Source organism: Trichomonas vaginalis, chromosome I (assembly GCF_026262505.1).
Source record: "Trichomonas vaginalis G3 chromosome I, whole genome shotgun sequence".
Taxonomy (NCBI): Eukaryota; Parabasalia; order Trichomonadida; family Trichomonadidae; genus Trichomonas; species Trichomonas vaginalis.
The window spans coordinates 5,472,594-5,493,096 of NC_067203.1; the positions used below are offsets into that span (position 1 = coordinate 5,472,594).

The following is a 20,503-nucleotide window of genomic DNA, read 5'->3' on the forward strand; positions in this document are numbered from 1 at the left end:
ATCAATGATTCGTTACGCGTTAGCATATAAGAACTTCAATCCTAACGAAACATATCCAGAAGAAGAAAATGTGGAATCAAGTTTTGAATTAACAAAAAAGTATTGGAAATATAAAATTGATTCATATAAGAAACAAGATGAAAAAGCAGAAAGGGATACTAAAAACAATGTTTCAATGGATGACTATCAATACTATCACGATTTAATCCTTTCATCTAAATGCAAAATGTGTGGTAAAGCGTTTACATATGCTAATAAACCAACATTAGATAGAATCGATAATGAAAAACCACATACCAAAGAAAATTGTCAGTTAATGTGTTGTTATTGCAATGTCGTAAAATCAAATAAAGATGAAGATGTTCAACGTTTAAGAATCAATTTAAGAAATTATGCATTAAAAAATAATTTACCAATGACTCTAGATTCAGTTGAAGCTTATCACATCCTCCGTAATGGAATTACTGGTGGTTTATCAAATGTTCAACATAGAGTAAATCTTAAAGGAATCACGCACATTAATAAACTTTCATATAATCCAGAAACTAAAACTGTATCAAATGAGGACACCACCAACATTATGACTCATTTGTTGGTGTTGATTTAATTCATTATATCCTTCATCATTTTCATCTAATCCTCATGATTTCATTCAATATACTGACCATAAAATGTATATGCCGGGAAGATTGAATGGTGTTATCATTTGTGATACAGCAACAAAGAAAGCAAAAGCATTGGGAATAATTAAGAAGAAAAATACTTTATTCGTGGCTGAAGTAAAGGGTCACATTGATGAAAAATACATTAATGATTACATAAACTTTTTACCGATAATAAGAAACTTAGATATTATCACAGATGAAAAAACAATTGGCAGTTTTATGTATAATTACATGAAATCAAACAATCTACCAGTTGACCAGAAACAGAGAAAATTAACTCAGTTAGCATCAACACACAACCAATATCAACCATTTTCTTCTATTATCTTTGGTATCTAATAGACAGATTTCATTTTATCATTGATGATATTCAATCAATTTTAACATTTACGAAAAAATACTTGTTTTAATGAATTTGCGAACGAATTTATGAATGAAAAGACAAAAGGCGGAATTAGAAGGAAATAAAGGAAAAAGTTTATTTTGCAAGATTTCACTTAATGGATCATATGGTTACGATGCAATGAATACACAAAATTACGCAAAGACTAAAATAATGAATGCACAGAAGGCACGCGTTGCATGTATGTCAAATAAGTTTAAAAACATAAGATAAAAAGGTGAAGATACGTATCAAGTGATGCTTAAAGATAGATTTTTATAGATGTGATACATGTTTACAAGAGGCATTCTTCACTTTAGATAATGCTAAATACTGGTATTTGGTTTTCATTTATGATTTATGTATTAAATGCATGGATGTTAATCGTTTTCATTTCATTGAAGGTGATACTGATTCATCTTATTGGGCTATTGCTGGCGATCCAAGTCTTCCTAACACTCAAGCATTTCAAGCAATTGTAACCGATAAAAAATTTTATGATAAAAACATTTACAAATTCGCGCCACCTTTTGATTTCTTTTGTTTTAATGAGAAATTTAAAACCTAAATTAAAGAATAAAGCTGAAGAAAAAGCACATGAGAAGAAGTTATTGGGTTAGCAATTGAGAAACAGGTGATAACATGGTTGCTTTATGTCTAAGTGTTATACTTCATTCAACGGTTCAATTGATGGGGGTGATTTTAAAAAGATTGCACAAAAAAATGAAAGGTGTTAGTTTACGACAAAATAAACAATTAACACCTAAAAATTATTTGGATATAATAAATGATAAAGTGATATTTGATGGTCAGAATATTAATTTACAACTTAAAAACGGGTCAATGACTCGCTTAACAATTGTAAGACTGCATTAACAGGAGCACACACTAAGGCTGTATGTTGTGAAAATGGATGTTGTATGCCATTTATTTAATGAAATGCCACAGAAGAGACAAAAGGAACCGTTAATAATGGTTTTGTACTATGATTCAAAAGGTGGGCACCCTTAAAACATTATTTTATTTTTATATAAATGGATAACACAGATTTAAAAATTTTAATTGATGATTTAGTATTTAATCAAAATTTTCTTGATTATTTATGATTTAAAAGCATATCTCCAAAAATATAATAAAAATATAACGGGTGATGATATGGATTATTATTATTCGTATTATAAAAATGAAATTTTGAAATATCATGATAAAATAATTTCTAAAATTAAAGACAAAATTAAAAATAATGAATATTCAAAGGGAAAAACTAAATCACAACTTAAACAATTGAAAGATTTTAAAAATAAAGTATTAACAGAAGAAGATATTGATGAATTATATAAATTATATAATCCTGAGCCGCAAAAGCAAAAGGAGCAAAAACAAAAGGTGCAAAACGCCCAGGTCCTTCAGACCATAAATGATGCACAAGCTTTAATTTATGATTCATTAGTTAAACCATATTCAGCCCGACTTTTAAATGAAGATCAACTTTTGGAATTCATCCTTCAACATAAACTCGAAGCGGGAAAGTATATTAAACCTTTATATACAGCATATTTAAAACAAATGAATAGAATACATCCAGAATTAATGAAGGAAGGAATGAATTCCAAAACTTCATCATCCAAAATCAAAGCAGATAAAATTAAACCACTTGCAACACCAAAACCACCTCCTCCTTCAGTTAATCCTTCATCATTCACTTTATTATATCCATTTCAAACATTAAAGAAACAAAAAGATTTTAAAAAGGATTTCAAAATATTAAATAAACCAACTGACCCAAAAATTCAACCGTTAAAGGAAAAATTTAGTCGCCCTTCATTTGCACCATATCCATATTCATATGAAATCGATCATTTAGAATATTCAAAAGGAAACGTTACTTATTTATTTGCCATTAACATTAACACCAGATATTTATATTGCATTCCAGTGAAAGGGAAAACAGAACAGGAAACAAGAAGAGCTATTCAATACTTACTAGATCATGAAAGAGTAGATAATATCAGGGGTGATGGTGATAAAGGATTTCAGGCAGCTATGGCTCATTATTTCCCACAAATTAATTTTTACTTTTCATCCTCTCCATATACGTTTCATAATAAAATAGTTGATGCGGTAATGAGAACTCTTAGAGATGCGTTAGGGGTTAATGGTCAGATATACTGGGATGGAAATCATGACTCCATCATACAACAGTTAGTATATTATTACAATAATACATGGCATAGAACTATAAACATGAAACCAGTGGAAATGAAAAATGATATTTCAAAAGAATGGGAATATATTAGAAAGCAAATGGAAAGGTTAAATGATGTTAAACGTGAACAAATTAATTCAGGGCTCATGAATTTTAAACAAGGGAATAAAGTTTTAATTCATCTCGATTATGGAAAAACTGATAAATCAATGACAAAAAGAAGACGAAGATTTGACACAATAGCTGAATTTGTTAGATATATTAACGGTAATGCATTAGTTGAAGTTGACAATAAATTAATAGAAATTCCGATTTATTTTATTACTCCATTATATTTAAATAATATTTAATTTTTTATTTCGTAAGAAATGAGTGACAACGAAGCATCCAAGAGTCCAGACAATGAATATAAAAAGAAACTAAACAGAATTAAATCAAAAATATGCTATTACAAAAAGAAGTCGCAATGTGGTGGGGTTGAAAACGATAAAGAAATAATCGAAAAATTAGAAACTTATCGTTCAATCCTTAAACTGAGTGAAGCAAAAATAAAAGAATTTAATAGAATAAATAAATTGATTGGAAGAGATGAATTTAATAAAGATGAATTTTTAAACTCTATCCAAATTTAATTTTTATTCCTCTTTGACAACATCTCTCTTTCCATCATTACTGCATAACCACATTTTCTCAATTTTAGTGGTTTGTTATTTTTAACATGTTCTTGCATCATTTTTATCATTTCCTCCCTTGTTATGATTCGTGGTAAATTTTGAGCTTGTGGGGTATTCATTTATGATAAAAATAAAAATTTGTTATCACTTATTTTATCGTTAAGTGACTCAAAGAGTCCGGAGACAAAGTCTCATGGTTTTTAGGTTCATCTTTAGTTAATTATTTTTGAAGAACTGAAGGTGTCACTATGTCACCATGTGTCACTCGGTTATTTAACTTCTCTGAAAAAATAAACTTAGAAAAATTATTTCTTTATATATTTGCCATTCCGAACTTCGAAAAGATGTTTTATACCAGCATAGAATTTTTCTCTAGAGCTTGGTCTTATATTGTTTTCATGACAATATTTTCTATATTCTTCATATAAAGCCTTTTTTTCATACATTTCATAAGGACAATCTAACCAGAATAGCGCATATCCAGTTTCGTTATCTAGGTCTCTATATGTTTCTTCTGTTTGTAGAATTTCGCTTTCTCTATTTAGTTCTATGTCTATATATTGTGGCTTAAAAAGATGTGGGTAAGAAGGGTCTGGCGCTATGTAAAAAGTTAATTTTTCTGTCATCTTTTCTATCGGATAAAAAAAATATTTTTATTTTTATTTTAATGAAACACATGCAAGATTGCAAGTTCTTTTCATACAATGCTCTCGCTACTGCCATCAAGAATGAGTTCAATAATGCTTCAAACGTTAATGTTATCTTTAACAAGAAGTTTGTGAAAGAATCTAAGTTTGGTCAGTATATCAAACCATTAGCTATCGTCATTGACCGCAAACGTTATACTTCACAAGAATTAGCAGTAGTTTTGAAACAAAAGGGTTTCTTCGTGAATGTCAAAGATACTCATTATACTGTCATAAAGAACTCCAACATTGACTTCTTCAGTATTACTATGAATCTTTCCGAACAGAAAGAATATAAGAAAGGTGAAACAAATGTGAAATATTATCCTTCATCTCTGAAGACAATAACGAACAAAGATGTTATACAGAAATTCTTACCAAAGGTTGAAGAAGCTTCTATTGACATTGACGAAGGAAGTGAAATGGTTGAAGAAATAGACCCTGAAGTTATTTAAGCAAAAATATATTTTTGAATAACTGGGAAATAAATTTACGTCAAATATGCAATTTATAAAATCTTATGTCGACAGGCTACGTAGCACAGTGGTCTAAGGTGGTGTTATGGAGGGGTCAGGTCTGTGGTTCGAACCGCGACAGCGCCGTATTTTCTTATTTTCTTTATTTGTCTTGTTTGTCGTGATAAAAAGTGTCATAAAAGTGCTCTATCTTCCACGGGAATAAATAAAAATTTACTTTATTTCTTCTTTATTTCTTTATTCCCGTGGAAGAAGGGTTTTTGCCGTTTTTTCTCAGCCGAAATCAACGATTTTTTCATTTTTGGAATCCTTAGCAAATGAGGAATCTTTTCTCTCGTGGAAGCTTTAACTAAAATATATTTAGGTGAAGAGGTGAGATGTCACCCGTTTTTTCACCTGTTTTTATGGTAGCAGTGAAATAAAATTTTGTATCAGTTATTTACATCATTTTATTAAGTTCATCTTTATTAATAATTTGAATGGATTCGCTAATGTTCCACCTTGAGTCACAACACTTGCCCCGGCTAATTGTGAAGAACCTGGGATAAGTACTCCATGAAATGATTTCATTGGTATCATTAATTTAGAAATAGTTGGCTTAATTAATTTGGTCATTTTATGATAAAATAAAATTGCATAATTTAAATTTTTTCTTTCTCATTTTCTCATTTTCTCATTTTTCATTCTGTTTTGGTTTCAGCAACTTTTCAAGTTGTTGTCTTGTCAGTAACTTTAATTTTAACTTTGGATCAAATATTGGGTTTCCATCTTTATCTCTTCCAATAACACCATATGGTAGAATCTTCATTTATACTAAAATAAAAATTTAAATTATGCCGTTTGCTCTTTTGGAGCTCCTAAAGTTTGTTTCACAAACATTGAGCGTTCATTGAACTCTATACCATGCGAATACAGTCATAAATGGTGGCATGTATTCTTTACTTTGTCCCGTTGTTTGCGTATATCCTGAAACGCGATGTGTATGGTTTCCTTCTCCCTGAGTGTCACTCCAGTAACAATTTATGGCAAATTTAACATCATCTTTAACATCATATCCTTTACCTTTTGTCATTCCTGACCAATCCCAATATCTATGCTTATGCCAACCTGCTTGAGATGTGCTTAAATCTATGTAGTGACTGTGTGCAGGTAAATTTTCACCTGTAATCGTTTTACTTCCCCTGTTTCCTTTGAAGAGTTTGCACAATACAAAAACCTGTCGACTATTTGTTCCCATGCACCAACACCAAACATTGCTTGAGGACCTCTCACATCCATAGATGTATAAATAGAACCTACTGGGTTCATTAAATCAAACATATGAGATATTATAGGATTGTCTCTTTTGAACTTAAAATATAGTGAAACTATTTCAGGTTTCTTCTGGTTTGTGTCGGAATATTTTTTATAATATAATCTTATGTTTTCAGGGTAGGTAAAATCTTGACTATAATATTTATTTTTGTCATCTATATAATAGTATACTATTCTCGTTTTTTCTATTGCATTATATCTTTTATATCTATAATAATCTAAATATAATGTTAACTTTTTTGGGTCTACACGTGCGTCAACACCATAGTCATAATAATATGGTGCTGGAGCTGGGTTAGGCAATGTCATATCTGCCATTTCATAAATTCTTAAATATTTCTTTTGTTCGTCTCCATATAAGTTTAAGTAACAGTTGTTGTCTAATGGAACTTTAACTTGTGCACCATCATTCTTTATATAGCCTACATACATTTCATTGTTATTTTTCGGAATGAGTTTATACCGTATACCATTTCTTAAGGACTGTACAAACTCCCATCTAAAATATTTGTTTTCTTCATTGACAGAAAAGTCGCCAACAATAGTTTCAATATTTTTTGTTCCAACTAAACTTTGGTATATTTCGTTAACAAATGATATATCTGCTTTCTTTGCTAACTCATCGTTAACAAATGATATATCTGCTTTCTTTGCTAACTCATCGTTAACATAAGTTTTATCTGCTTTCTTTGCTAACTCATCGTTAACAAATGATATATCAGCTTTCTTATTTAACTCACTATCCACATATTCCTTATTTGCTTTCTTCTCTAACTCATTGTTAACATAAGTTTTATCTGCTTTAAGGTCTAAACATTCTGAAACCCATCCTGTATCAGCTTTAGTTTTAAGAATCTTCGATGTCCGTTCATGATACCATTCAACCCTTTCTATAATTTCATTATCTTTTTCATTAACATATTCCTTATCTGCCTTCTTCATTAATTCACTTACCACATATTCCTTATCTGCCTTCTTCATTATGTCATTTAGGAAACCTTTTATGAATTCCTCATTTAAATTAAATCTTCCAATCTTCAAAACTTTAGGAAATGCATTTAATGCGTAATATCTCTGTTCTTCTGGTGGAATTGATGTTATATCATCCGTTATTCCTTTAATTTTTGAATTCATAAATAAAATTTCTTTTATATTTGATATCACTGCACCACCTTTGCAAACGAATTCAAAATGGTCATTTTTCAATACTATCTCCAAATCTCCATATTTCAACCTTTGCGTTTGTTCTGCCGTCTTTGAATTATATGCATATGTGGCGTATGTAATGGTCTGTGGTTGTTGTTGTTTAATCATTTATTACGATTTAAAAATAAATATTTAATTCTGTTATCTCATCAGCTATTTTTTCTATTTGAAATTGCCATAATATTTCATTCATAAATTCTAAATCACAATCAAATAGGTCAGTTATTCTAAATTTAATATTTGATAAATCTTTTGAATGAAGAATAAATGAATTCCCGGATAATTGAAACGGATATGATAAAGAAAATATGTTTAAGTTGATGGATAAAATGTTTTGTATTGATGGGTAAGAGTTAGGGTCTAATGTTTGATGTGAAAATCTCATTGGGGTATTAACTTTATCACATTTGATTAAAATGAAATTAGAACCAGTGTCAGAATACAAAACATCCCCAACATCTTTTTTCAAAATTTAATATCCCCAACAATGAACGAAGACGAGGAGTACAAAATTTAATTTTCAGCGGGAATTTAATAAGGTTATTTATTTCATCAAGTTCAAAAAGTTTATCAGGTTTTGATTTAAAATTTTTTTCATACCATACGATAAATGATTCATTTAAATAACTTAAAATCATGTTAATATCCCATTTCGTTATCACATTATTTATATACATATCATACGTTTTTAGGTCTACGACCCCGCCGCTATGCGGCTCAAGGTCATCTTTAATAAATGATATATAATCTGAAGGGTTTAAAAGAATGGGATTAAATTTACCACTCACAGAAACGAGAGTAAATTATAAATTCCACTAACTGTTAAATTTAATTCACAGTTATTATTCGAAATAATATTGATAATTGACATTTTTTTATTACGATTAAAAATATGGTAAAGCATTATTTTCCAGTGATAAATAAAACTAGAATAAGATTACCTCAAGAATTCATAAATTCAACGAATAAGAAATTCATTCATGTTATAAATTTTAGTGTTTTCAGAAAATATGAGTCAATGTCATATTCATCATCGGTTATATTTCACTTCATTCAAATTTAGTTCAATCAAACCCATATAATGACCATTTCATAAGATTTTCAGATGGTATTAAAAATGTAATTGATAGATTAAAATATGAACAGATTGACAATATCGAATTTTTGGAATTTTGGTTTAAATATCCTGATGGAAAAAAGATTGAAGTTAAAGATAAAGCTGATACTATAACAAAAACAATTACAATGACCGATCCGGATAGTGGGGAACAAAAAGAAATAAAACAAACGATAGAAACTGGTGAAAGGTCAATTATTATTGATTATGATTCAAAGGATTATTATTCAATAATGTTAATGCTTGAATATTAAATAGCCTTAACAAAGAATTTTTCAAGTGATATTTTATATTCATCAACTATTTTATTATAAATATCATTATATGTTAAATGAAGTTCAGTTGTTGTTCCGTTCTTTGATATCTTAATTGTGCTAATATCCTTTATAGGATTTATTTTTGCAACTGTTCCGCAGCATGAAACCTCATCATCTATGAAAAATTGAATCTTAACGTCTGAATCTTGAACATCACAAAGAATGGCGATAATGTGAATTAATGATTCATAAGGTAAAATAATTAAACCAGATTGATCAATTAAATTTATTATTGAATCATAATTATTAATTATGATATCGCGATATATTTTCATTAATTCAGAATTAATGTCTATTTTATATGGGTTATCAAGTGGTGCTGGGTATGTTGGATAAGTGGGAATTTCAACAGGTTCTTTACCAGGTTCAGATAAAATGATTGGGTCTCCATCTCTTTATTTTGCTCTTCCTCATTCTTCGGTAAGTCACGAGTTAATAAATTTGGTTGAGTTGCTGACCTTGTTAATTCAGGACTAACATTAACTTTAACATTTTGAATAATTCGTGATTTATCATCATTTACATTATAACCAACCGTAATCTCTGCTTTTGCGTTAGTGTTCTTTTGACTAGTGAAACGTCTTCTCATTTATATTCGAATAAAAAAATATATTTAAACTTTTATTTTGCTGGAACTTTTGAATCTATTATTTCCTGTATTTGTTCATGAAGTTGATTTTTAGCATTTTCATCGAAATTAATAGACCGAATATATTCATTAATTGCATTCTTATAATCATTTGATTTCTCAAATTTTCTTTTATCTGATTCCTTAACTAAATCATAAGTTAAACCTCGTTGCTGATATAATGGTTTCTTAATTAAATCTTTGAATGCTTGAGATAAAGCACCTGATGCAATTCTTGCTACTATAATTGGTTGGAATTGCTGTTTAAGTTCATCTTTAACATTTGCGAAAACTGGATCGAATAAAGCAACTTTAAAGAATTTCTTAGCTGGAATTTCAGATCTCAAATTTGCATATTGACCATCAAACTGGTTAGAATATCGTGGTAATCCATCCGGTCCCTCTTCAATAGCATTTAATTCTTCATTGAAGTAAGAATATGGATTATGACGGTATGAATTAATTGGACCATTTTCACCTTCTCCAATGTATTGTTTAACAGCTTTTCCATTTTCATCAAATTGCATAGGATAATGTTCATTATATGCTTTACGTTTAGGATAATCCGTCATTGTTAATTTATACCCATTTATGACTTTAATATTTCCTTGACCATCAGTAACGAAAACTTCATTTATTCCATCAGGTTTTCCATTTGGACCCGTAATGTCTGCTTCGTGTGCTTCCCAATTTGGTCCGTGACGTTTGGCATATGCTTGAGCTTCTGGTAATGTTAAAACGTTTCTCATTTGTTTAACATCTTTTTGAAGACCGGCAACAATGTGGACTAATTCTTTCATTCCATCTGGAACTTTCATAGTTCTATTATATGCACCCTTTTTGTTTGTTCCTTGTTTTAATGGAACCTGTAGAAGATTTGCAATTTCTGTCATGTTTAATTATAAATAAAAAATAAAAATTAATTATAAAAAGTTATTCGAATTTAATGGAACCTTTATTTAAATCAACTATTATTTTTCCATGTTCACCTAATTGCTGATATTGTGTGTAAAGTTCATTAATGCTCATTGGTAAATTCACTTGATAAAGCATAACGTTCAACTGTTGACGACTAAACCCACTGAAAATGAAAAGGGTTGATAGATTTGATTTAATGTTTGTGCTTAATGCTTTGAAGTATTGAACAGCCATGAAGAATGAACACTGAATGTGTCGACATTGAGTTAATAACTGATTAAAATATGATTTCTCATTTGTTATTAGTTTTGATTTCACGGCATCATCTAGAAAAATGAGTGAATGCAAAAATTCTCTATCAAAATTTGAAATAGAAAGTGTTTCAAATAATTCATCCCTTTGTTTATCAATAATTTTATCCTCTAATCCTTGCTTCTTGATTGTATTATATAATTCTTTATACATTAAAAAGTTTTTTAAATAATCTTCTGCTTCTTCTTGTGATAAATAAATAATTGGAATTTTGATTAAATGCTTTAAAGATTCAAATGTATCATCTGAAGGTGAACCTGAACGGTTGATATAAATTAACACATGTGAATGGGGGGAAGTGTTAGCAATAATGATAATTTGTTTTAATATCGTTAATGTTTTACCTTTATTTTGTTTACCAATTGCTGCAGTGATTGAATTTAAGTAACATTCAGAATATGGAATTTTCATTAATTTTTCCTTAGATAGAGCATTTCTATTATCACTCAATGCTTCATTAATCATATCATCTACGTATGTATTATATACTCCTGTTAATTCTTCATAAGGGGTGAATGAATTTAAATCCATTTAATCAAAAATAAATTTATAATTTTATACATTTCTATTCATCAATATTTCATCATATGAACTTCTATACTGCGGTGGTGTACCTGTTGGATGATATTTCAAACCTTCATCCGGTGTCCATGTCCAATATGTAGTCCTAGTAAACCAAACCTGAGGAGGATTTGTCACTTTTGAACAGTAAGTGTCATTTTCACCCTGAATGATTGGATAGGCTTTCACTTGTACTGTAACTTGTGAATTGAAAGTTTCTAATCCATCAAAGAATATACCCGCTCCATCACGTTGAACTGGAATAGTGCATAAGAATGAAGTTTGGTCTTTCCATGTTCTAGTTAATGGCTTGCCATCATCATCATTCAGTGGTCTAGTTAATGAGTCCTCGTATTCTTCTGTGCATTCATTCACTCCATCTAAATCAGAAGCTTGAAGCATACGTGTAAAGAATATGTCACCCACTGTTGGTCATCGCTTGATCGGGAAGTTTCTGGAATCTATAGTGACCTGAAGACCTCGAAGCATTGGATTTTCTAAAACCGTTCTTTGCATTGCATTCTTCGGAAATGTTAACACAACATCTGTAACATTATGAAGAGCGTATGAGAAATCTGAACTGATTACCTTCAGGAGTGATGCAACCTCCATTTAGTGAACGAACGTCAATATGTTGAGCTGGAATCATGAATGGATCTTCCTTACTGAATAAACGTGGTATTGCTTTAACTGATTCTTCAATTAAACCGTATCCTGGTGTAATGCATTTATCCTCTAAAACTTCCATCTTTGTGCATGAAATAATAACGTCTTCAACTGTTGCGTCAGCAGATGTAGCGGCTAAGCTTGTAATTAATTTGGCAGGAAGTCCGATTTGTTGGAATTTGCGATCATATTTATAAACATGATTCATAATCTTTTCATAATTTTCATCAGTTATCTTTTCATAAACATAATTTTGTAAATCAGCAACTCTTAACGGTCAACCTGACAAAATACTAAAGTATCCCTGAAAACATAATATTTAAGAATGATTTCACCAAATGATTTAGGATAATCATCGAACGCCTGAAATGCTAACAAATCATTTACCGGAATAATCATATCAAAAGTGACATCAACTTCTTCATTTGCTTTCTTGAAAACTTCTGAAGGGTCAATATATTTACCACATACTGAGTTATCATATTTTTGAACATTATTATATAACGAATGAACAAACTTTTTAACTTTCCTTTCTGATTTTGGTTTATATGTTGCAAATGCGAAAGATTCACGGGCGCAATCCATCTGAAGATAACCGGCATCACCTCTTTCGGTTTCTACTTCTAATTGTTTAAAGCTTTGATTTGATGATTTATAACCAACGAATAAACGCATGCATTTAAAAGCGGCATCACATGTGAAAGCTTTATTTGAAACTAGAGTTGCTTTAACTTTGCGTTTAATATATGTGTCACCTAATTGGTTCACATCATGAGCTGGATTTGTAATTCTTAAATGAGTTTGTTTATCATCAAAATATGGAGTATCAGAGTCATAGCATGAACTTTCAAGTTCTCTATAATATCTTCTACCATCATTCTTTGCGAATATTTCATTTATCTTTTCGAATGAATGAAATACATTTCCATTAATTGGTTTAGTGTTTGGCACCAAATAGTTAGTCGTCATTTATTATTAAATAAAAAATCAAAATTAAAATATGAAAATGAATTTTTAATTTTAATGAAATAATCAACTATGGCTGCAGGATTCTTTAAGAAACTGTGGGATAAAGTAAAAAGAGGAGCGCATAAAGTTTGGGAAACAATGAAGAAAGGAGCGAATTGGATATTTAAGAATAAAGAAGCAATTAGTGACGTTGCTGAATCAATAACACCAAAAGCTGCCCCAATAAGAGAAATTTTAAATAAAGGAGAAAAAGTTTATCAAAGACTACAACCAATACTAAGATAAAAATAATATTTATTTATTTTTCCACTATTTACCCCCTATTTTATTAAGTATTCCTTCAGCAATTCCACCAATTGCGTTACCTGCTTGTGCTCCCATCGCCGGATTACCTGCTTTAGTACCTAATACTCCACCTATGATAGTTCCTGCCGTTTTCGCTACTGGTGCCAAAAAGTTTGCAACAGGTTTAATAACCTTTTTATAAACCCAACCTGCAGCTTTCTTAATTCCATCCCATAATTTTTTAAAGAATCCTGCCGCCATTTCTGATTTAATATTAATTAAAAAATATATTTCATCACTTATATTCTAATTTTTATTTAATGATAAATGAAACCGATTTTAAAAATAAATGAAACAAAGGAGGAAGAAATAAATGAAAGTGAAAATGTTCAACAAAAAATAAACGTTGTTAAACCAATTACTGAAATAAAAATTTTTTCATCTGTTGAAGAATTTAATGACTATTATGCTAATAATAAAAAATTATTTGAAGAATTGACAACATGTAAATTGAATAAAATGTTTAAAGTTGAGGACAGAGTCCAAGACCCGGAGGGTCATGGATTCAAAATTTCAAAAATAAAAGGAGTGGTTAGTTTGAAATCTATTCCTCAATCAAGAATCACCTCATTAATGAAAATAGATGATTTAACAAAAAGAATAGAAATTATTGAAGAAAGAATGAATCAAATAATTGATTTCATAAATCATGACTCGTTGAGCCCGGGTCCTTAAAGCCCAAGGCACAAAGTGCCCAGGACTTAAAGTCCATCACTGAGTTCAAGGTTATATTCATCAAATATTTCATTATTAAATGCAACTTCTGCTAGTTTATTTATTTTTTCAATACGATCATTTGAAAGTCTATCGTTTAATTTTTTCTGAAGTTTTTCATTTTCTAGTTCTGAAACTTTATTTGGATGATATTTAAACCTGTTAAATTCTTTTTCCTCAGTTTTGATCATTAATTTACAAAGAACTTTTGTGGTTGGAATTCGTTTAAACCATTTATCATTAATATTTGTTATAAATTCAATATCTGGAATTAATTCCCAAATTTTTGCATTTTCAATTAATTTATTATCAAATGCAAAAGCAATAGGTTTAATATTAAACTTACCTTTATAATATATACTTTCTACATAATCATCGAAATAAACATCTACTTGTTTAACATTTTCAAGAATTGGTGAAAGAACATCCATTAATTGATTGACGGTTACGAATCTTGATCCACTCATTTTCTTACGAATTAAAAAAATAAATTATTCAAAAAATGTAAGACATGAATTTTTAAAGTTTATTTTTTAAAAAATTATTTTTTATTTCATTATGGTAGTGAATCTTTCATTCATGAAAATAATTATTTCTAATTTCTTTTATTCTCTCGTACATACTAGATTTGAAGAATTCAGAACTTTTACCATAATCTCCTAAATGTTTTCTTATCCCTAACGTGTGCCAGTTATTATATGAAACTGAATAAACTTTATCTTTATCTTTACACCTTTCATCACTTCCAATATATTTATATCTCAGTTTTGATTTAGCATTTTCATATTCATTAGCGTTTAATAATTCACAATCTTCCTTTTTAAATTGATGTTTAAGATATTCAGGATTTAATACTCTACGTTTATATGCTCCTAACTTAGTTCTAAAGGTTTTTCTACAAAATTTAGGAATTCCATCCTCTTTAATGTCATCAATGATTTCCATTTCATTATTTTCAATTTCTTCTTCTCGTTTATGAGGTCTTTGATTATGACTCCATTGATTCCATGAAATTAAATATTCTTTATCATTATATTTATACCTCATTAGCTTATTTTGGCTTTCATATTCATTTAATAATTCACAATCTTCATTTTTAAATTGAAGTTTAACCCATTCAGGATTTAAACAATGTTTAATTAATCGCGGAATATCTGACATCATCTATATATAACTTCTTTTATAAAAGATAAAAAATAAATTATTTTAAAATTAATGTTAATTTTTTAATGATTTATAAATAAATGCATCGTCTATATATAGATGTAACAAAAAAAGGTACACAATCCTTCCACATATACTACGTACACAACACTTCCACATATAATACTATGATTTATATTTTAATGTATCGTCTATATATAGATGTAACAAAAAAAGTCACTAAACCCGTCCACATATACTACTATCATTTTTTGATATTTTCTTTCGAAAATCATATTAAATCATGGAGGAAATTTTTTGAATGGATTTTAGCTTCAGTAGATTCCTTATGATTAACTTTTATTGGATTTTGATCATTTTATCTACGATAAAGCTCTGATTTCAATCTTTGTTAATAAATCCAGCATATATATCTTTACCTAAGTAGATCTCTAATGTTCAAATCGAATTCAATGTGATCGTGTTCTTTCTCAAAAATTGAGTGAATACACTTCCAGCCAAAAAAAGTCAGATCAAATATTAAAGTGATCAGTAGTGTCAATGAAAAATTTTTGTACAGTTGTTTGCGATCGATTCTGAATATCGGCTTTATGTTTTTGTATATTTATATGTGTTTATGTGTGTTTGAATGATGAATGTTCGAGAAATTGAATAGTTCTTGATGATGCGTTTCGGTATCATAATTTCAATGTCCATTCAAAGTTAAACATAATGTTTTTATTCCTCATAAGCTCAGGTTTATCAGACCCAAACAATAAATGCTCAAGTCAAAGTAATGGTAATCTTGGATATGTCAGGTACTATGAAGATGATTCTGATAAAAAAGCTGTTACAAGCTTTTATACTGAACATCATAATTCATATCCTTGGAAATGGGTTTCTAGATCAATTTGCCCCCGTACCACAGGAACTTACACCATTAAAGCACAAGGATTTCCATCAGTTCATGCATTTTTCAATTATCAAGAAAAATCAGAGGATGGATCAGTATTTACATACCGTTGCACAACCACAAAGACAGTTCAATATGAAAATCAATATCTATATGCTAATAGATGCTATCCTCTTTTGATCAGAGAGAAAAATAACTGCGTATCTGGAGATGATGCAACTGGTTATATCAATGGTAAGGTTATAGATAATACAACAGCTATCAATATATTTTATTTTCAGAATTATTTATAATGTTTATTGTGCAATTAATATAAAAACAAATTCTTTTATTGTTCAAGGGAACTTGTTGCTTAAATCACTATAGATTCTCAAATAAATGATGTTATCTGCGTTTTGAATGCACAAATAATCTTAAAAAAGAATGGAAATAGCTCTTAATAATCTTGTGATACATATGTATGTACAGAATTTCCTCAATTTCGCAATAAGAAAGAAAATTTTGCAGATTATCAGAAATACTGATTTATCGTTTGCAAGAAATATTATTGTAGTTATATTCAAGAAAACTGAACTGCGGTTTATTTAGAGTAATTTAAAAATAATAATAATCCCCATCAAAATGGAGATGAATCTGAGGATAAATCATTATTTTTGCTTTAGTAGGAGAAAATAATGATGATATGTTGATAGCAACCGTAGCTTTTCAAAGAAATGTAGTTGAATTTTGAAAATAATCAACAAAATGAGATTAGAATGGGTATTATGAAGTACAATTCATTTGCAAACGGATTTGAGTCATCATTATGTGTTTTCATGCATCTTTGAAGAAATTTGATACGTAAAATTCTAGGATTAGATACTTTTGGTGAAAATGTTGTTATGATCTGACGTCCTGATGATTCTTGTCCATTTCACATTTTCACAACTTTTCATGATTTGCAAAATACATCAAGAATCTTCTTATAAATTTGATTTGTTTTTTAATTTTTAAATATTTTTTGGTAAAAAATTCAAAAATTCCTAAATAAATGAAGTTATCTTTATAAACTAGCAGATTCGGAGAAAACAAATTCTAGGGATCATTTCAATTATTTAATTACAATAATAATATTAAATGAAATTGGTAAATTAATAATATTAAATTAATTATTAATTTACTGAAATATCCAATTACAGAAAATTGATTATTTCCAATATTGTGATGCTTCATACATTCTCAAAATGTGTGCTCAAGAGAAGTAAGAGAAAATGTAAAATATATCGATTTTATGATTTAAATCTTTATTTGAATTAATTATTATTTTTTCTCGATAACGTTGGAGCAAATGGTGGCCTGAAGTTGGCCATACTAAAAAATGTTTGAACAATCTCATCAAAAGATTTCTCAATTTGATATCATACGAATTTCTTATTAAATGTTTCTATTATAATGTGTATAATTAATATTCATAGATTCCGTAAGAAAAAGATTTGTGCAATGTCTGTAAATGGTTAAAGTTTATTTTTTGACTGCAAATTTTGTTCGCTCAAATGTGGTTTGGATTTCTGCAGGGATTAAAGAAACGGGGTCACCTAAGCTTTTCTATGATACAAATTGATCTTCATTAAATTTAATAAAAAAAAAATTACTTAAAAAAATTATTAAGAATGTACGAGAATTATAAAAAAACACTAAATAACTGAATTTATTAAGAACAACGGTTGCTTATTCTTTCTTGAGATGGTTCATTTTGACTTTATTTTCACCAACAATGTGGCGAATGAAAAAGAATGAAAACAAAACTACTGTTGCATATGAGCAAACACCCTTTTGTCCAAGAAAATGTAGAGATGCAATAGCACCAAGGAATACAAATAATCCGGCTAAAGCAATCATTAATATGCCCTTCGTGCTAACGAGGAAGGCATAGAGCTCTGGATTTGTATCATCGTAATTCAACATTTCCTGGGAAGTCCTTGAGGTTGTCGTTCTCATCGATTTGGCCAACGAAATTTGTGACAAGCCTTATCAAAAAAACCGCAATCTCTCAACAATTTGTAAGAACGGATTGGTCAGATGAACATACCATTTTGGATTAAGCTGATTAGAGCAAGCAATTTAATGATTTTAGCCACAAACTAAAATTGCTTTTAAAAATATTGTTCCTTTCAATTTTTGAGAATGAATCAAAATCTCTGATGTCCATTTTGAAATAATTTACATTATAAAGTAATCTTCCCATCTAGTAAAAAGAACTCTACTTCAGAATTTTTTCTCATTAAAATTTCTCGATATAAATTAATTCGTTTTACACTAGTACATTGTACATGCATAACATTTATTACTGTTTTGAGAAAATTACTCCAAAAACTAATCCCGAAAAATCTCATATCAATAATTATAGCTGCACATAGGATATACATTGATGCATATACATATGTGTAACATTCTGTAGATTACAAACAGATTTATATTTGATACCAACCATAAGTCTATTAAATTATCAAATATTTAATCAAAGTAAAGCATCAATATGGCACTAACTTAATTTTTACATAAGAAATATATCCATTTAGCTATACAAACATAAGAATAAACAGTTTATTTATCTAAATTTTGAAAATTTGTATTAATTATTATGAATCCGTTTAATTAAACGTTATCCATTACATTTTTATATTGTATTCTAAACATTAATTCTCATCAAAACGAGATTTGATCCCAAATAAATTATTAAGCTCCATTTCTAATTAGAATTTTTGCAGCTTCTTTATTATTAGCTCTGATTGCTAACTCTATTGGCTTCAATCCTTCTCTATTTTGTATATTTAGATTTGCTCCATGAGTGACAAGAACTTCAATGTTTTCAGGAAATTGAGAAATCGCTGCATAATGAAGTGGAGTGTTTCCAAGAATAATATCTTGACAATTCAAGTTCATACACTTTTCAGCAAGTAGTTTGCAGATATCTTTATTACAATTATATGCTGCATTATGTAAGGCTGTTTTCCCATTCAATGATTTTGCATTTATATCAACATTATATTTCAATAACAATTCGATCATTTTTGTATTTTCATGATTACTTTTTGTGTAATCCAAAAGAGGTGTTTCCTGCATTACGTTCAAACTATTCGGATCAGCACCATTCTTCAAGAGCAGTTCTGTGATTTCAATCATATCTTTATTAACAGTATCAAATATTAGTTCTTCATTTTGCGGATAAATTGCTCCATAATCAAAAAGAATTTTTACTGATTCTATATTTTTTGATAAAACCGCGTAATATAAAAGTGAATGGCCATAGTTTATCATCGTTAGATTAGGATCATAACCTATTTCCATCAGAAGCTTTAGAAATAAGTTGTTTTTGTTTTTAATTGTTGAAAATATCATGTCACATTGGTTTTCATCATTCATTTCTAGTAAATATAGTAAACTTCTGTAGTTGAAATACTCATATGATGCAGAAATTGGTATTTTCAAGTTGTAAATTTCGATTGCTTTTTTAATGAAATCAAAATTATGAGAAGCAACAATAAAATTCATCACATTATTCAACTCATCTTTATGGTAGCTGTTTATACAAGTATTGATAATATCTATGTTTTTCCCGATGAAAGATAATTGAAGTGTTTTATTTGTAATTCCAAACCCAAAATTATCCTTTAGAAACATAAAACAATTTACGGAACCGTAGTATGCGCACAAATCAAGATAATTTACATCAATATTCATCACATTGAAACAATTAATCTTAGGTAACTGATGTGCAATTGTAAATTCTTTCAAAGAATCAATATTATCATTACTGATAATGGTTTCTTGAATTTCAACTTGAAAATTTTGTTTATTTTCAAAGAATTCCATTAAAGCTAGTTCCTCACGAAGGTACACATTCTTATGATGAAACATATTGTCAAAGAATGAATGATATTCCTTGAATAAATGCTTTAAAATTTCCAAATATTGGTCATAATGTTTTCTAGACGTATTAATTGCTTTAATTATTATATATGCAACGGTATCTGGTGTTTCATGATACTTTTCAATTAAAACTGAACGAATTGCTATCAAAATATTTTCCAGTTCTTTTGTTTCTGATGTTTGTAATGAGAATATTTGCTCAATAACATCAATATAACACGAATGTTCTCTTTTGAATTCATCAATTTTGTCTTGTCGACTTGATTTATTCATTCATCAAAACAACTTTATGAGAAATTGATTGTTTATATATACAATTATTCAAATTATACCTAAATATGATGATTTGTCATTGCATTTAATCAAATATTCTCAAAGGAAA

At 28.9% G+C, this 20,503-nt stretch overlaps 9 protein-coding genes and 2 pseudogenes across 11 annotated transcripts, besides 1 other annotated feature; 3 read left to right on the top strand and 8 right to left on the bottom strand.

Moving 5' to 3' along the window:
* Positions 1-11,306: part of a mobile genetic element that runs on past the window's edge.
* On the top strand, positions 2,638-3,603 carry TVAGG3_0934530 (integrase core domain containing protein family; the record flags this gene model as incomplete). The annotated part of the gene is made up of 1 exon (XM_051252737.1): positions 2,638-3,603. One exon carries the CDS (start codon positions 2,638-2,640, stop codon positions 3,601-3,603), a length of 966 nt encoding a protein of 321 aa, XP_051078311.1.
* On the top strand, positions 4,595-5,068 carry TVAGG3_0934540 (uncharacterized protein; the record flags this gene model as incomplete). The annotated part of the gene is made up of 1 exon (XM_051252738.1): positions 4,595-5,068. The coding sequence occupies one exon, from the start codon at positions 4,595-4,597 to the stop codon at positions 5,066-5,068; it is 474 nt and encodes a 157-aa protein (XP_051078312.1).
* Positions 5,976-7,345, bottom strand: TVAGG3_0934550 (annotated as a pseudogene). The gene has a single exon. A coding segment is annotated over exon 1 (1,370 nt).
* Positions 8,977-9,632, bottom strand: TVAGG3_0934560 (annotated as a pseudogene). Its single transcript has one exon. A coding segment is annotated over exon 1 (656 nt).
* On the bottom strand, positions 9,875-10,564 carry TVAGG3_0934570 (uncharacterized protein; the record flags this gene model as incomplete). The annotated part of the gene is made up of 1 exon (XM_051252739.1): positions 9,875-10,564. A coding segment is annotated over one exon (690 nt), but the record flags the coding sequence as incomplete, so codon positions are not given.
* Positions 10,605-11,054, bottom strand: TVAGG3_0934580 (uncharacterized protein; the record flags this gene model as incomplete). The annotated part of the gene is made up of 1 exon (XM_051252740.1): positions 10,605-11,054. One exon carries the CDS (start codon positions 11,052-11,054, stop codon positions 10,605-10,607), a length of 450 nt encoding a protein of 149 aa, XP_051078314.1.
* Positions 11,307-13,406: 2,100 nt separating the features above from the next.
* On the bottom strand, positions 13,407-13,643 carry TVAGG3_0934590 (N-acetylmuramoyl-l-alanine amidase family; the record flags this gene model as incomplete). Its single annotated transcript, XM_051252741.1, has 1 exon — positions 13,407-13,643. The coding sequence occupies one exon, from the start codon at positions 13,641-13,643 to the stop codon at positions 13,407-13,409; it is 237 nt and encodes a 78-aa protein (XP_051078315.1).
* A 500-nt stretch (positions 13,644-14,143) lies between these two features.
* TVAGG3_0934600 (protein of unknown function, DUF4108 family) lies at positions 14,144-14,587 on the bottom strand (the record flags this gene model as incomplete). The annotated part of the gene is made up of 1 exon (XM_001329765.2): positions 14,144-14,587. One exon carries the CDS (start codon positions 14,585-14,587, stop codon positions 14,144-14,146), a length of 444 nt encoding a protein of 147 aa, XP_001329800.2.
* Positions 14,588-16,021: 1,434 nt separating this feature from the next.
* TVAGG3_0934610 (uncharacterized protein) lies at positions 16,022-17,698 on the top strand (the record flags this gene model as incomplete). The annotated part of the gene is made up of 1 exon (XM_001329764.2): positions 16,032-16,505. The coding sequence occupies one exon, from the start codon at positions 16,032-16,034 to the stop codon at positions 16,503-16,505; it is 474 nt and encodes a 157-aa protein (XP_001329799.1).
* Positions 17,699-17,919: 221 nt separating this feature from the next.
* TVAGG3_0934620 (uncharacterized protein) lies at positions 17,920-18,189 on the bottom strand (the record flags this gene model as incomplete). Its single annotated transcript, XM_001329763.2, has 1 exon — positions 17,920-18,189. One exon carries the CDS (start codon positions 18,187-18,189, stop codon positions 17,920-17,922), a length of 270 nt encoding a protein of 89 aa, XP_001329798.2.
* A 580-nt stretch (positions 18,190-18,769) lies between these two features.
* Positions 18,770-20,503, bottom strand: TVAGG3_0934630 (temperature-gated cation channel protein; the record flags this gene model as incomplete). Its single annotated transcript, XM_001329762.1, has 1 exon — positions 18,928-20,394. One exon carries the CDS (start codon positions 20,392-20,394, stop codon positions 18,928-18,930), a length of 1,467 nt encoding a protein of 488 aa, XP_001329797.1.